Source organism: Pseudorasbora parva, chromosome 11 (assembly GCF_024679245.1).
Source record: "Pseudorasbora parva isolate DD20220531a chromosome 11, ASM2467924v1, whole genome shotgun sequence".
In the NCBI taxonomy this organism is placed as follows: Eukaryota; Metazoa; Chordata; class Actinopteri; order Cypriniformes; family Gobionidae; genus Pseudorasbora; species Pseudorasbora parva.
The window spans coordinates 1,019,462-1,037,096 of record NC_090182.1 but is presented as its reverse complement, the minus strand read 5'-3'; the positions used below and the strand labels follow the sequence as shown (position 1 = coordinate 1,037,096).

At 47.2% G+C, this 17,635-nt stretch overlaps 1 protein-coding gene across 1 annotated transcript in view; it reads left to right on the top strand.

Moving 5' to 3' along the window:
• The window catches only part of LOC137092946 (NLR family CARD domain-containing protein 3-like), a 113,400-nt gene that overhangs the window by 16,220 nt on the left and 79,545 nt on the right, over nt 1–17,635 (top strand). Inside the window, exon 8 of the mRNA XM_067457507.1 lies at nt 7,236–7,406. Coding sequence (XP_067313608.1) covers nt 7,236–7,406 — 171 coding nt within the window. The remainder of the gene's footprint in view (nt 1–7,235; nt 7,407–17,635) is intronic.

Sequence of the window (17,635 nt, the reverse complement as noted above, 5' to 3'; positions counted from 1 at the left end):
TGTCATCACCGTGCGACAAGGAAGTATAAAAGGGCACCGTGCCAACATGACGCTATCCGCTTCATCTGAAGGGACTGTGGGCAGGCACACCTTGAAGTATGGCCATGTGACGCAGCGTCTCGTTCCCTGTTCTCAGGGAACTAAGGTTACATACGTAACCGGGGACGTTCCCTTTCGAAAGGGAACTCGCGCTGCATCAGCTGACGCTACGGGGAACAATATACCCACGCCGCCATGTTGAGGGGAGTGCACGCCCCTTAATGGCAGTGAGAACTGCCTGGATGAGAGTTTGCAGAAAGTCTGAACCACTCCCCCTCTAGCCACACAGGCTGCCAGTGACATCATCCCCTACGGTCATAGCCCAAGCTATATGCCTAAGAGAGAACGTTAACAAGTTTTATCTGAGGTTTCCTACTCTCGGCTTGCTCGAGGGCCTGGGACCTACTACTTCGAAGGAAGGAGTCCCTTAAGGGAATGTGGCTAGGGGACCCGAGGGCGCCCCAGCCGTCACTAATTCGGGAAAACCTTCACCGAATGCCACCAGGGAGGCCTCACCTAGCATCATGTTCTGTGGGACACCCAAGCTTGGCCAGCCCTGTCTGTCAAAACAGAGCCTCCGGACATCGCTCTTACTCATGAGCATCCAGACTGAGGGACTGCAAACTGGCAATGTCCTCCTCAGACCGGAACTCGGAAACGGGAATCCTGGAGAGCAGTACTCAGCTTAGTGCTTCTTACCCTTGCCATCGAGGGGAGTCTCTTCTGCTCGATCCTAGGATCTACTGAACACATTTATTACAGGGGTGCTCAGGAGGCCTAAAAAGGCCTATGGACTGATCTACCCGGGAGGCCCCGAGGGGGGCCTGCCCGTCTGATCAGACTCAAGCGGCCGTAAGCTCGCAGACGACCCTCAATGGCAAGGCAAGGCAAGTTTATTTGTATAGCACATTTCACACCCAATGGCAATTCAAAGTGCTTTACATAGAAATTAATTAAAACAGTGGTAACAAATGCATGAGAAAAAAAAGAGTACCATATGGACGAATAAAAATTTAAAACAAGCATAGTTAAAAACAGTTGTAAAGACAATAATAAGAATAAAAAAAAATAATAATAATAAAAAATAAAATAAAAAAAAGGTCAGATCCTTGTTATAAAAATAAACATTCTTTAGTTTACAGCCTACAAACATGTACCATCTTTATTAAAGCACCTCTCATTCATTTCTTTCTCAAACATGTTCATAACATCCATTTTAATCACTATTCCCTGATTTTTACTCAGTAACCTTCTTGTTAAACCCATTCTCACTCATCATACCCTCCACAGATTTACACATTTTACACAGATTTACAGATTTACACAATGAGGGGAGCTCTTAAGCCAGCCTGGTAGGTGAACAATGCTGTAGGCTAGCCAGTCCCGGTCCTGAAGGGACTGCACAGCAGAAACGGAGTCTCGTCGTGCCAGGGCATGAGCCCGCCCTTCAGTTATACCGGCCACGGCCGGGACCCACCAGCGGGCAGCCGCTAGCTGTCAGCACAAAGCCAGTTATACGTTCCCGCTCAAGGGAACCGTTTTCCCTCCAGGGAGGCCAGGAGGCGCCTCTACCTGGCACCGTTAGTGCTAGCTGTTAAGAGCCGCAGGCAGTTGGCTTTACTGGTTCCTCAGGGGGCCCATGAGGCCATAACGCCAGAAGCCACCCATGCATAATACACTGGCCTACCGAGCATCCCGGCTCGGGGGCTCACACTCAGGCGGCCTGGAGCGGCCTACTTCCTGCCAGCCAATGTGCAAACTGTCAGGAATTGCTGTGTTCCTGGGGCTCGCCTCCAGGGAGGCCTGTTTGATGCCTATGTACAGTCCGGTCTTTTAGGGCGGCTTGGAGAGGCCTATTGCCGAATGGCAGTTCCCTATTAGACACCCTCTCAGGGGACGCCATCTGAGGCGTGCTGAAACTCAGCGAGCCCTCATAAGTCGGGCTGACAGTGGCTTGTCTGCTGGCTGATGAGGACTGGATATCCAGTCACTACCTGGGGACTCATCCCCAGGGAGGTCGTAAGGGGCCTACTTATGACGAGGTTTCTGCTGCAGCTGAACTCACCCACAGGGAGGCCTACTGAGGCCTACCACCTGACCCAGAGTTAACTGTCCGGACTGCCTCGGCTGGCGTCTCCCCGCCAGTCGGCCTTCTATAGACGGTCCGTCCCAGCGGCACGTAGAAGCCTTCTGTGACGGCGCAGTCTCCCAGGCAGTGCCTACCAGCATGGACCTAAAACACAATGCCCACAGCAGTGCACTCAGCATAAAACGCTTTGGACCCTCTAAAGCGAGAGGAGTACAACGAGAGGAGTACAAGGAGTCCAGCGGTCCGCCATCCGCGCAAGGGCGTCAGCCGTGACAGTGTTTCGGCTCCAGGGGAGCATCCTACCAACCCATGCTTTCCGATGGCTGCAAAGTACAGCTCGACCCGAGCCCTAAAAGGTGAAGCAGAAGACACAGAGCAAGAAGTGAAAGATATTGAACACGCACAACCGGCCATTCCCTGAACCAAGCCGGGGGGCCGCCCAGAAGTGGCGGCCACACTAGCTCTGGGGGGTGGGGCTAGCAAAGCCAGTCTAACTGCGCACCGTGAAGAGACGCCTACCCCGTCCCCACGACCACTGGCTGAGTCGCGATTCATTCATTCATATCCTTTTTTGCATTAATAACAACCCCCAAATGCAGAAGGGGGGTGGGCATTGGCCGGACGACCCTACTGCGGGGAGGCCGGATAGGGATACAAAGCTCCTGCGGGACTACCGACAGGAGCCCGGGGCAACTGCCAGGGCGATATGCCACCGCGAGACGCCACCGCCATCCCATCAACAGCCTAGGCCAACTTGATGCACTAGCATCGGTCTGATAATCCCACAAACAAAGGCCCTAAAAAGGCGCTAGCCTAACCTCACATATTCATCTAGATATTTCACTAGCAGAGGTGCCAACGCTACCCAGAGGTGGCTACAGCTAAAAAAGTTTGCTAGGAAAAAATACATCAGTTTATGCCCGCGGCATGTGCGGTGGCCTCAACTGCTCATATTACACATATCCAGAAGAGAAACAGCCTTATAAACTACCGTTGCTACACTAGCAAACACACAGCCTACATAAACACTCTGTGTTTATACAAACATCGTTCTAGCCACCTTTACTGGGGAACTACAGGCCCACTTCTCCAACTGTTACATTACTTCACTCTTATGCAGAAGAAACATCCCTCAGGGAAGCATGGAGTCTAAACATATGGCATTGAAAGAAGAATGTTTGCCCTAAAAGGGGACTCACCCGCTGTCTCCAGTGCCTCATCGCTTCATGTAACATGCATGCTTCGGCGCACTAACCAGAGGGTGGGGCGCTCTCACACACCAGCCTGGCAGGCCGTCAGAGTCTCACATCCGCTCATAATTGGCCCGCGTGGCCTGGTGTAAAGCGCGCCCGGGGAGAGAAAAGAAAAACAACAGAAAACAAAGGAGGGGACACAACATCACGTTTTCTGCGCCCTCGGGGGAGGAGACTCACCACCTCGCTTCCGGCGCTGGAAGCGGCTCTTCTCCCCGATGTCCCTCCTCCTGTTGCGGGTGTCCCGCCTCTTCTGTGTCCTACTCCTCCACGGAGGGGGCGCACGAGAGGCCACGCTGCTGCATTGGCCCAGTCGATGATCCTCGGATCTTGAAGGGCCAGGGACACCCTCCTGCCTGGGCGCCACCCCGGACCTCAGCGGAATACACGTTCTATATGCCGCTGAGCGCACCCTCGCCTCTCTGAACTTTCCCACGACCGCCTCGACGGAGGTGCCGAAAAGCTCAGAGGGCGAGACTGGGGCATCGAGGAGAAAGGCCTTTTCTTTCACCCCGATGTCCGCCAGGTTCAGCCACAGATGCCTCTCCGTGGCGACCATAGCCGCCATCGACCGCCCGATGGCGACTGCTGTTTGTTTGGCCGCCCGGAGAGAGAGATTTGTGGTGCGGCGCAACTCAGCCATCGCATCAGGGGGTAGGCCCTCCCCCTGATCGAGGTCCCTCAGCAGGTCAGCTTGATAAGCCTGCAACACAGACATCGTGTGCAAGGCCGCCGCCGCCTGACCCGCCGACATGTATGCCCTGCCATTAAGACGCGAAGTTGTCTTTAATGGTTTTGATGGCAGGGCTGGAGCTCTTAGTGTCGATGGCCGCCCAGACGCGAGATAGTTCGCGAATGTCTCGTCGATGGGCGGCATTGACACATACCCTGCCTCAGCCAATCCGCGAAATTAAAACGCTGATGTCAATGGATTCGCGCCGAGTAGGGTTTCTTCCATGCCCCCACGACCTGCTCGTGAAGGTCGGGGAGGAATGGAAGGCTGCCGGGAACTGGGCGGCTATGGTCGGGGAGAAACCGATCGCCCAATCTGTCAGGGCGGGCGGTCTCTCCCCTGGCTCTCTGCCACGGCAGCTGAAGTCTCAGCGCCGCGCGCCCCATCACATCCAGCAGCTCCCCATACATGGGGCAGGATGGCTGGGAGGATTCGGCCTCAGCCTCATTTTCCTCCTTATCCACAGCCATCCTCTGATCGACCGGAAAAGCATGGGCTGACGACGAGGAGGAGTCTCCATCCGACTCCTCCTCCGTCAGCCTGCTCTCGCGACCTGGCTGATCGTCTGCGAGCACTGTGCTCTCCAGATGATGAGCCAGATCCATCTGGGAGCCCCAGGACAAACGGCGCCGCTCAGTCTCGGCATGAGTGGGACCGCTCCCATATGCTGGCTCTTCTTCCCTCGAGAAGAAGGCCAAGCGAGAGAACGCGGAAAGCGGAAAACGCTCGCAGTTTGCGCAGGAAGCCCCCTCGAGAACCTCCCGTGCGTGATCTTCCCCCAGGCAGAGCACACAAAGGGTGTGCGTGTCCTCAGGCGTGAGAAACCTGGGACACGGATCAGCGCACTTCCTGTACTCTCCCCTCGACGTGTGCATTTAATTTTACTTTTTAGACTTTCTAGCGAACCAGACAGAACAGTCCCTGAAGACGAAAGGATAGCGTCATGTTGGCATGGTGCCCTTTTATACTTCCTGGTCGCACGGTGATGACATCACCAGCTGCCGACGGTCAGTAGGATTGTGATTTGATAGCGATTTCAGACACCTGTCACGCTGAAGGCGTTCCCCGTAGCGTAAGCTGATGCAGCGCGAGTTCCCTTTCGAAAGGGAACTATAATTATGCTAATTAAAATGATTATTAATGAAAATATATGAACTTATCTTAAAACATCTGCAACCAGTGGCTTTGCCTTTTGCATTGTCCTTTCAAAATGACAGTTTGGGAGCGAATTTAAACGAGTCAAGGCGGGAAGCACGTGAAACAACCAAGCACTGGGTAGAATAAACCAAGCATTGCGACCCATCAGGTTTAACCCAACGACTGGAAATTTGAAACTACCCAATGGTGTTTAGAATGTGATCAAATAAACCAACAAAAATTCCCCAACAGTCTTAACCCAGCATTTTGGGTTAAAAAATAACCCAGCATTATTTAGAGTGTAAGTATTTTAGTCTAGTTTTCTTCCATTAAAATTGAATTTTTTTTTGAAAATTGAAATTAAAAAACACAATCGCAAATCGATCAAGTCGATAGATCCATGCTTGGATTTATTACAGTTCATCACTAAGAAGGTTTGATGGCAGATTTAGTCACACAAACATCACATTTAATAAGAAAATCTCAAATGGAGATTGCTGAAAGGCAGCTTTGGTAAACAAGACAAAAATGCTAAATAAGAAACACATTTTTGCATTGTGTGCACGCGAGCTCTCTTGCGGATGATCTGAAAACACCAATAAACAAGTATTATTGGTGTTTTCAGATCATCCGCAAGAGAGCTCGCATGCACACAATGCAAAAATGTGTTTCTTATTTAGCATTTTTGTCTTGTTTACAGTCCAAATATCTAAGCATTCTTAAATCAAAATGCTTTGACTAGATAAGTGCAATGACATACAAGATTTTTTTTCATGTTTTCTGGAAAATAAAATCCAAATGAAATGAGTTTTTGCTTGAAACAAGCACAATCATCTGTCCATGGGGTAAGAAAAAGTAATCTTGGTTCTGGATTTTATTTTCCAGAAAACAAGAAAAAATCTTTTATGTCATTGCACTTATCTAGTAAATGCATCTTGATTTAAGAATGTTTAGATATTTAGACAAGAAACAAGACAAAAATACTAAATAAGAAAATAGTTTTTTTTGTTGCAGCGCATAAATCAAGGTTGCCAGGTTGCAAAGTTTAAGAAAACCTGGATAGAATATGTTTTATTTGAGGGTGCTTTCAAACTAGGGTTCGTTTGCGTCATCAAAGCAGCAGCTGTTTACCTTGTTGCTTAGTAACGACATGGAAGGTTAAGGCGGCGAAATGCATAGTGCTCCAGCCGCTGCTCCCATCACTTTCATATTTTTTGTTTTTGAACCATTGGTTTTGTTACCAGAGCTTCATTACAAAATGGCACTTGTGTCTATCTGCCGCGAATGCACCGCAAATGCTCTAAAGAACGCTGAAGACGAGCAGAAATGAGATCTACAGCTATCTGCTTACAGTATGTCAGTGACGCTCGTCGGGTAAATGAGTAAAACACACAAAACACATATTTTTAACAAATCATACGTTATTATAATCATACGGGTGTGAAAGCACCCTTAACTGAAAAGCGCTGATTGGGATTTAAATGATTGAAATCTGGCAAGCGCAAACATAAATGCTTGAATGCTCCTATTTTTTCCCTTGACAAAAATTGTGATTGTCAATAAAGTGATTTTGGTCAAGTTTTTATTCTCTAAACTACATTTTAGTCTCGTCTTTTTTCGTCAACGATATTGCATGTTGATGTAGTCATAGTTATCAGGTAGTTATCATAGTTAAGAACTTCTTTGTCATCTCTTTTTAATCTTAGTCATAGAAAAAAAAGTCATCAACGAACATTTTTCGTCATATTTTCATTACCGAAATGAACACTAGACAAAACAGACATTTTCATTTCTACATTACAATTTAGAGTGATTTGTTATCAGAGGAGACTGTCCAAGTTATGGATTTCAGAATAGCACATATACACAGTTAGCTAACAATGTATTAATAAACAATGTAATAATTTAAAGCAGAAATATATTTAATATTTGCATTAAAAATTTTTTACACCTAAATCTGTGGTGTAATTTACATGTCTTGTAGGCTAAATGATTGTAACTTAACAGACAAAAGCTGTTCAGCTCTGGCTACAGTTCTTGGATCAGATACCAATCTGAAAGAGCTGAACATGAACAATAATAATCTGCAGGATTCAGGAGTGAAGCTACTATGCTCTGGACTGAAGAGTATAACGTGTAAATTGAAGATACTGAGGTAAGTTGTGATACAACAGAAAATATTTTTAGATTTTTAGATCTTTACATTTAAATATGTTTCAATCATGACAACTCTGACAATAGGTTTTAGCATGTTTTTGAATTTGGCAATGATAATGTATTCCACCCGCAATCGTGTCCGTGTCGGGAATGAAAGAACGCACTCACGATAGCCGGTATGCCGGTACTTTGAGTAGTGGACTACTTGTTCCTGTTGACTTTAATTTAGAGAAGAAAAATGGGCAAAAAAGACTTATACACACTTTACGCTCTGAGACTGGAGATGTGTTGTCAGATGTGGAAAATTATATAAGAGTGAATTAACACATGATGAAATGCAGGATGAGAGTTTTTTTTTGAAAAAAATCTGCCTCAAGTATCTGAAGAAGTAGATGTTAAATTTAGTAAAGCTGTCACCTTAGAGGAATTAAAAAAGGCACTTAAAAGTATGGAAGGTGGTAAAGTACCTGGAATAGACGGGCTACCAGTCGAATTCTATTAGACGTTTTGGACAGAAGTGAGCCCAGATTTATTGCATGTAATAAATGAAAGTTTGGTCAATGGACAACTACCTTTAAGTTGTAGAAGTGTCCTTACATTATTGCCAATGAAAGGTGACCTAAATGAGATAAAAAATTGGAGACCTGTGAGCTTGCTGTGTACGGATTATGAACTACTCCAAAACGCAGCAGCTCGAGTTCTTACTAGAACCAGGAAGTATGATCATATTACCGTATTTTCCGGACTATAAGTCGCTGCATCAGTCAAAAAATGCGTCATGACGCGGAAAAAAACATATATAAGTGGACTATATCCACTGGACTATAAGTCGCATTAGGGCAGAGCTGGAGCCGTGCGTGCATGCGAGCACCCGCTCGCGTGCACTCGCTCGTGCCCGCTTCACTGCATAACCCGAGCAGAAGAAAGAAAGTTTGAAGTGAGTGAGAAACTTGTAAGGGACTGGCGAAAAGCAGAGGTTACTTTAATTTTGATGAAGAAGAAAAATAAATCTACTTGCGCACTGTAAGCAAGATGGCCAGAGCTGAAGGAACGAGTCCACAGATGCTTGAACTCTCTGCCGGGAGAGGCTCAGCCGCGCGAGACGAATTTTCTTTATGGGGGCATTTTGTTTGTGTTCAGTCTTTCTAAGTTGTTGTCTATAAGTAAATATTAGGCTACAGGAGCAGCCTAGAGCGCATTCTCGCGGCTATATGTTTATTCTTGTCAGTCAGTATGAATTAAATTTGATATATAAGTCGCACCTGACTATAAGTCGCAGGACCAGCCAAACTATGAAAAAAAGTGCGACTTATAGTCTGGAAAATACGGTAGTCCAGTTCTGTCAACACTGCAATGGCTCCCTATTAAACATCGCATACATTTTAAAATCTTGCTTATTACTTACAAAGCACTAAATGGTTTAGCTCCAGTACTTAAGCGAGCTCTTAACACATTATACTCCATCACGTCTATTGCGGTCTCTAAACTCTGGCCAGTTGATCATACCTAGAATATCTAAATCAACTGCAGGCGGTCGATCCTTTTCCTATTTAGCTCCTAAACTCTGGAATAGTCTTCCTAGCACTGTTCGGGAAGCAGAAACACTCTGCCAGTTTAAATCTAGACTAAAAACACATCTCTTCACTATGGCATACACATAGAACATTTTTAACTTTCATTATTCAAATCAATTGACTGATTGTTAGGCTCCATTAACTAGGTCAGCCGGAACCGGGAACACTTCCCATAACACCTGATGTACTCGTTACATCATAAAAAGAGTGGCATCTACACTAATGTTAGTTTCTCTGTTTATCCCGAGGTTTATCCCAGATCCGGGCTGTGTCCGGATCGGATAGTGGACCTGCGTGAACATGACCAACGCATCCTGGAGTATCTGCTAAGACCGTGTCAATTGGTGTCTCCTCCGAATTTGCCTCACCAGCATGTCATGCTCAAAAAATCCATCTCAGGCGCAATAATTCCGATCTTTCATGTATTCATACTCTTGTGTAATCGACGCCCCATCCTAAATAAACCCGTCTCTTACAGGATACCCTGAAATTTTGAATATTCCGATCTAATATGATATCTGACCTGTAAGGTTGCCAGAATAATAATCTTACACGGTGTGTTAATAGGCCAGAGGAGAACTGGCACCTCGACTGAGTCTGGTTTCTCCCAAGGTTTATTTTTCTCCATCACGCCCTGATGGAGTTTTGGTTCCTTACCACTGTCGCCTTTGGCTTGGCTTGCTCAGTTGGGGACACTAAAAATATGATCTAAGTTATTCAACTAATTATACAAATAAAATGTATGAATTAGGTCTTATTTAATTCTATAAACTATAATACTGATATGCCAACATTGTCGCTATATGATAAATTAAAATAAGCTGATAACATCACTGTTTTCTCCAGAACGACTGTACAGCCAAATCTAATTTTGATGCAATATAATCCTGTTTGACACTATGAAGCTGCTTTGACACAATCGTGATTGTAAAAGCGCTATATAAATAAAGTTGATTGATTGATTGATACTCTCCAAAATTTTGGCTAGTAGATTGAGTGAAGTTATAAGTCAAATTATTCATCCCGATCAGACGTATTGTGTTCCAGGGAGACACATTTTTCATAATATTTCCTTTATTAGGGATATTATAGATATAGGTGAAAACCTAAAACTGGACTTTGGCTTTGTGTCCATCGACCAAGAAAAAGCCTTCAACAGAGTGGAACACATGTATTTATGGAATGTTTTAACAGCTTTTTGTTTTAGCAATGATTTTATTTCCTTGATAAAAGTGTTGTACAATGATGTCGAAAGTATTTTAAAATTAATGGAAATTTGTGTGCCCCTTTCAAAGTTTTTAGAGGTATCAGACAAGGCTGTGCTTTGTCTGGAATGCTGTAACCTTTGGCTATAGAGCCCCTTTTACATAAATTAAGAGCACAAGTGTCTGGTTTACATGTCCCATGCTGTACGAATGTTTTTAAGTTATCGGCATATGCTGACGATGTCGTTATTTTAATTAATGGACAGAGAGATGTAAATGTGCTGTTGGAGATCCTGGAAAATTTCAAAAAAATATCTGCCACAAAAGTAAACTGGTCCAAGAGTGAAGCAATATTGGTTGGAAGCTGGGGCAATATGGAACCAAAACTTCCAGAAGGTTTATCCTGGACCAAGGAAGGCATACACTATTTGGGTGTGTTTTTAGGGGATGAAATGTTTATTAAAAAAAGAATTTTGAAGGGATTGTGGAGAAGTTTAAAGGTTGCCTTAATAAATGGAAATTTTTGCTCCCTAAGTTGTCATATAAAGGTCGAGTACTGATCATAAACAATTTAGTCGCATCTGTTTTATGGCATCGATTTAATTGTGTGGATCCTCCACGAGATTTACTGCCAAGGTTACAATCTATTTTAGTTGATTTTTTTTGGGACAGGATGCATTGGGTGTTGAAAGCAGTTCTGTATTTACCCAAAGTTAGAAGGAGGGCATGATTTAATGCATATACAGAGCAGAATAGCAGCCTTTAGGCTTCAATTTGCTCAAAGACTGTTGAATGGACCAGTGGACTCAAGCTGGAAATATGCTGCTTGTATTATTTTGCGATATTTCAGAGGACTGGACTTTGAGAGATCTTTGTTTTGGTTGAATCAGCAAAAGTTGGACTTGTCTAAGTTGCCCACTTTTTATCGAAACCTATTTAAAGTTTGGTCATTGTTTAAGGTGCATAGACCCAGCTCTATGACCTCTCTGCATTGGTTGCTACAAGAACCCCTGGTTTCGAAGGAAAAAGCACTCCGTGCTATTTGTGATCTGCTTCTTAATGCTGGAGTATTAACGCTTGGACAATTATTTAAACTGGCTGGACTGGACTTTGAGAATGTTGATGCGGTCGCCAGACATTTGGGGTTAAATTCGAAATGCATAACAGCCAAACTACTTCAAAAATGGAAGTCAGCACTTACGTCAGAAGAAGTCAAATTGCTGGAAGATTACACTGAAGGGTTAATTACTCCAGATTGCAATTACCCTTTTCCTGATCTGTTTTTGTCGACTGATTTTGAAGAGTGTGAAAGTGTTTTTTTACAACCCAGTTTGTTGATGTTAATTTTGTCTACCAAGCAGACTTGCTGAAGTAGCTTGATGAAGGCGAGGGACCCTCTCCGGAGGATATTACTGAGTTTAGGAAGGCAACAGATTTGTCTCTCCGCATCACAATGGAGACGGCCCCTTGCTATCGCCGCTCCATGGCTGACATGGTGTGTGCAGAGAGGCATCTCTGGCTTAACCTGTCGGGGATCAGGGAGAGAGATAGACACTTTCTCCTTGATTCCCCGGTTTCGTCTTCTGGCCTTTTCGGCGGTGCTGTGAGCACCGTTGTCGAGAGGTTTTAGGAGGTGAAGAAACAGGCGGCCACCCTCAGTCAGTTTCTCCCTTGCCGCTGGGGCTCCTCCAGCAAGACTGCCTCAAGTGGGGAGTCTCAGCCGGCACCAGGCTCCTCGCACCGAGAGGTGCAAAAGCAGAGCGTTGCTTCTCGCGCCCCTCCTGAGGGAGCTTGGCAGAAGAAGCGACGTTCTCGCGGGAAGTCTTCGAAGCCGAAGGCTGACCTGAGGGAGGTCATTCAGGCTAAGAAGGCTTCCAAGAAGTCCTAGTTGCAGCTGGGTTGCTGAGAGTTGTCCCCCACGGGGTGGAACGACTGAGGTCGTTTCCCCCCTGGAGCTCTCGGGGAATCAATGTTGTGCTCCCGCAATTGGAAGGGCTCCGGGCCACATCGATGCCTCGCGTTTGCGCGCTACTCCAGCCGCCTCTAAAAAGACCTGCGGCAGCGAATGCGTTCGCACACCGAAAATCTTCCCTGACTATTCCCTGCCGGCCATCCGCTTCAGGGGGAAGGTTCGGTTGATACCCCAGACCAGCCTCAAGGCTGTTTACCTTAGCAGAATATCTCGGCACTGTAGAACGGGGCTACAGACTACAGTTCAGCATCCCTCCCCCGAAATTTGGGGGGGTGGTCTGGACAGTGGTCGGTCCCTAGCAGGTGGGGGTAATAGGGCAGGAAGTACACTCTCTGCTGGTAAAAGGGGTGATAGAGCATGTCCCCCTGCCAGAGAGAGAGTTCTGGTTCTACAGCCGGTACTTCATAGAAGAATGGGGGGTTAAGTCCAATATTAGATCTCAGACATCTGAACCGGTCTCTGAGGAGATTCAGGTTCAAGATGCTCACTCTTCCAGCCATCGTGAGTCAGATCCAGTTCGAGGACTGGTTTCTCACAATAGATATAAAGCGTGCATACTTCCACATCTCCATCCTTCCAAGTCACAGGAAGTTCCTGAAGTTCGCTTTCAGGGGCGAAGCGTACCAATATTGGGTTCTTCCCTTCGGCCTAGCTCTCTCGACTCGTGCCTTCATAAAGTGCATGGATGCAGCTCTGGCTTCGTTAAGACTTCAGGGCATTCGTGTACTCAATTATATCGACAACTGGCTGATCTTGGCCAGGTCGTACGATATAGTGGTTCAGCATCGAGATGCTGTTCTAGCCCATATGAGGTGCTTGGGGCTGAGACTCAATACAAAGAAAAGTGTGTTGACACCCTCCCAGAGGACAACGTTCCTGGGGGTAGTATGGGTCTCGGTGACGATGCGGGCACAGATGTCTCCCGCAAGTATCAAGACTATACTGGCGTAAGTCTCCAGAGTGAAGCTAGGCCGCAGCCTCACTGTCAAGCAGTTTCAGAGACTGCTGGGTCTCATGGCAGCAACGTCCAGCGTGATTCCGCTCGGCCTGCTCCACATGAGACCCCTGCAGTGGTGGCTGAAAACCAAGGGTTTTTTCCCGAAAGGGAATCCTTTCTGTATGATCAGGGTAACACGCAGATGTCTTCGTTCCCTCATTGTATGGAAGAAACCTTGGTTTCTGTCCCTAGGGCTAGTATTGGGAGCATCGTGTTGCCGGAAAACCGTCTCAACAGATGCATCCCTTACTGGCTGGGGCGCGGTCATGGAAGGCTGTGGGGTGAGAGGTCCGTGGGGGACCCAGCATTCGTCCTGGCACATCAATTGCCTGGAAATGCTAGTGGTCTGGAAGGCTCTGAGGAGCTTTCTCCCGGACCTCCGCGGCCACCATGTCCTGACACAATCCGACAACCCTGCCGTGGTATCGTATTTGAATCATCAGGGGGGTCTGAGATCGCGCCCTCTGTACAGACTGGTGCATCAGGTCCTCCTGTGGTCCCAGGGGAAAGTCTCTCAGGGCAGTTTACATCCCCGGGGACCAAAATCAGGGAGCAGACATCCTGTCGAGGCAGGGGCTGAGGCCCGAGGAGTGACGTCTTCACTGGGCCAAACCTCTTGCATATGGTGGTGGAGGCCATATGCAAGAGGTTTGGCCCAGTGGAAGTGGATCTGTTTGCATCTTAAAAGACGTCCCACTGTCCACTGTGGTTCTCCCTCAGGCATCCGGCCCCATTAAGCCTGGATGCCATGTCTCAGACGTGGCCGAGGCTGTATCTGTATGCATTTCCCCCGACTGCTCTTCTCCCGGGAGTTCTGGAGCGGGTCCGCCAGAATGGCATCCGCCTGCTCTTGGTAGCACCCCGGTGGCCATCCAGAGTATGGTTCTCCGACATCATAGACCTGCTACATTTACATTTAATCATTTAGCAGATGCTTTTATCCAAAGCGACTTACAAAAAAGGGGAGAGCAATAGAAGCAACGAAACAAACAAGGCCAACAACCTGTAAGAGCTGTAAGAAGTCTCAATTAATTAGCACAGTACACCATTTTTTTTTCATAGCCATCTACAATAGCCACCTAAAACAAAAACTCACGTACGCAAAATACAGAACACTGGATTTTGATAGCCATGATAACAACCCATTAGGACTAAGGCTGTTGCCCCAACTGTTGTCGTTAATGCAGATTCAGTGGCCCAATGGGTTGGTTCTGTATGGCATTCTAGCTAAACGCGCAGCAATAGCCATCTACAACAAAAACTCACATACGCAAAATACAGAACACTGGATTTTGATAACTATGTCACATAGTCCCGCCTGAAGGCACAAATCCGGATGAGAGACGTAGATATGATCCAGGAGTGTGCGCTTTTTGGTCGTTGCTGTGTTAGTGCTATTCTTTATTGGTCAGGTGCAATTGGAAAAGATGTGTCTTAAGATGTTTTTTAAAAATGGCTACAGACTCGGCAGCACGAATTGAGATCGGCAGGTCATTCCACCAGGTGGGAACGGTCCAGGAAAATTTCCGTGAGAGCGATTTCATGCCTCTTTGGGATGGAACCACGAGGCGCCGCTCACTTGCAGAACGCAAGCTTCTGGAGGGTGTGTAAGTCTGAACAAGTGAGTTTAGGTATATTGGTGCAGAGCCAGTGGTTGTTTTGTAGGTGAGAACTAGTGCCTTGAATTTGATGCGAGCAGCCATTGGCAACCAGTGCAGTCTGATGAAGAGAGGCGTAACATGCGCTCTCTTCGGCTCATTAAAGACCACTCTCGCCGCTGCATTCTGGATCAGCTGCAAGGGTTTGATAGTGCATGCTGGAAGCCCAGCCAGAAGAGCATTACAATAGTCCAGTCTGGAGAGAACAAGAGCTTGAACCAGGAGTTGTGCAGCCTGTTCTGATAGGAAGGGTCTAATCTTTCTAATGTTGTATAAAGCAAATCTGCAGGACCGGGCTGTTGCAGTAATGTGGTCAGTGAAGTTTAACTGGTCATCAATCACAACTCCAAGGTTCCTGGCTATCCTTGATGGAGTTATGGTCGATGAACCAAGCTGAATGGAGAAATTTTGATGAAGTGCTGGGTTGGTTGAGAAAACAAGTAATTCTGTCTTTGCAAGATTGAGTTTAAGATGATGCTCTTTCATCCAGTCAGAAATGTCTGTCAGACAGGCAGCAATACAAACACTGACTGTAGGATCATCTGGTTGAAATGAGAAGTAGAGTTGAGTGTCATCAGCATAGCAGTGATAGGAGAAGCCATGTTTCTGAATGACAGAACCTAATGATGACGTGTAGATGGAGAAGAGAAGTGGTCCAAGGACTGAGCCCTGGGGAACCCCAGTAGCTAGATGATGTGACTTAGACACTACACCTCTCCATGACACCCTGTAGGACCTACCAGAGAGGTAAGACCTGAACCACTGGACAGCAGTTCCTGAGATCCCCGTCTTCTTACGTGTTGACAGGAGGATCTGGTGGTTAACTGTGTCAAAAGCTGCAGACAGATCCAGCAGAAAGAGCACTGAGGATTTGGAAGCTGCTTTTGCCAGTCTCAGTGCCTCAGTTACCGAGAGCAAGGCAGTCTCAGTCGAATGGCCGCTTTTGAAGCCGGATTGGTTGTTTTCTAGGAGGTTGTCCCGTTCAAGAAACATAGATAGTTGATTGAACACAACTCTCTCAAGAGTCTTTGCAATGAAAGGCAGAAGGGATACCGTTCGGTAGTTTTCTAAAAGTGCTGGATTCAGAGAGGGTTCTTAAGCAGTGGGGTTACCCGTTAACTTGCTAGACGACCTTCCATGGCAGATTCCTCTGAGGAGGGACCTGCTGACTCACAATATACCACCCCCAGCCGGAGTTATGGAACCTATAGGTCTGGCCCCTGAGGGGGCACAGTTCATAGAGGAGGGTCTGTCAGCGGGCATTGTTGAGACCTTGCTCAGCTCCAGAGCTCCTTCCACCAGGAGGCTGTACAACCTAAAGTGGAATGTGTTTTCCACTTGGTGTAGAGAACGTGAGGTGAACCCAGTAAACTGCGCAGTGGCTTCAGTGCTGGAGTTTCTCCAAGACCGGTTATCCGCCGGGCTTACCCTGTCCACACTTAAGGTGTATGTGGCAGCAATTGGGGCTTTCCACACACCTATAGGTGAGGGACCACTGGGGAGGCACCATTTGGTTGTACGGATCCTCCGAGGGGCGTGGAGGATGAGGCCTGTGGCTCATTCCAGGGTTCCAACATGGGATCTGGCAGTAGTGCTCGAGGGGTTGGCTGAGGCCCCCTTTGAGCCGTTGGAGCTGGTCGAGGCCAAGAACCTCACGCTTAAGGTGGCCTTTCTCCTTGCCATCACTTCTCTGAGGAGAGTGAGGGACCTCCAGGCATTTGCAGTCACGCCAAATTGCTTGGAGTTTGCCCCAGGCGGAGTTAAGGCCATCTTGCGTCCGACCCCTGGTTACGTACCCAATTTACCATCTAACACAGTACGGTCGGTGGTTCTCCAGGCGTTCCATCCCCCTGCTAATGTGACGGCAAATGAGGGCAGACTTCACCTCCTCTGCCCGATTCGGGCAATGAGGATCTATTTGGAGAAGTCTGCCCAGTGGAGGAAGTGAGACCAGTTTTTGGTGTGTTTTGGTCCACCCAAGAAAGGGCTGCCTGCGGCAAAGCAGACTATCAGTAACTGGATTGTCCAGGCAATAGCCACGGCCTATCAGGTGCGCAATTTGCCTTCACCTATAGCCGTGAGGGTTCATTCGACCAGGGGCATGGCCTCTTTGCTAGCCCTCCTTTCGGGAGCCTCTTTGCAGGAAGTCTGTGAAGCGGCCGGGTGGGCCACTCCGCACACCTTCATTAGGCATTAGACTGCACCTCCCGGTGCAGTGCTCGCCTCCTGAATGTGCCCAGAATTCGTTTACACCAGGGTTTTTCGATGGGCGTGGCGTAGTGGATATTCGTTCCCCGAAGTGTCATCTACGATGACGCAGTGCGAGTTCCCTCAATAAAGGGAACGTCTCGGGTTATGAATATAACCCATGTTCCCTGAGAGGGAGTGAGACACTGCATCTCGTAGCCACGCCTATCGTCAGAGCGCTCGCTTCATCGCAGCAAGCTAACACTGTTTGTGTCGGCATCCCTTTATACCTCCAGGGATGCCGTCACTCGCTACATCATGACGCAACACCAATCAGGATTGGCCTTTTTTCATTCAAGCTTCAATAGCGTCCCACCAAGGGCGTTCCCCGAATTGTCATCTATGATGACGCAGTGTCTCGTTCCCTCTCAGGGAACATGGGTTATATTCATAACCCATGTTCCCTCTCAGGGAACATGGGTTATATTCATAACCCGAGACGTTTTCAGTTTTGATTATGTAATTTTTGCAACATCTGAGAGCATGAAATGTTTTGAATGTTGGAAAGTTTGGAATTTGGTACACGTTTGTCCGGAAAAAAAGGTGTCAAATGATACAGAAGATGAAAGTGGTT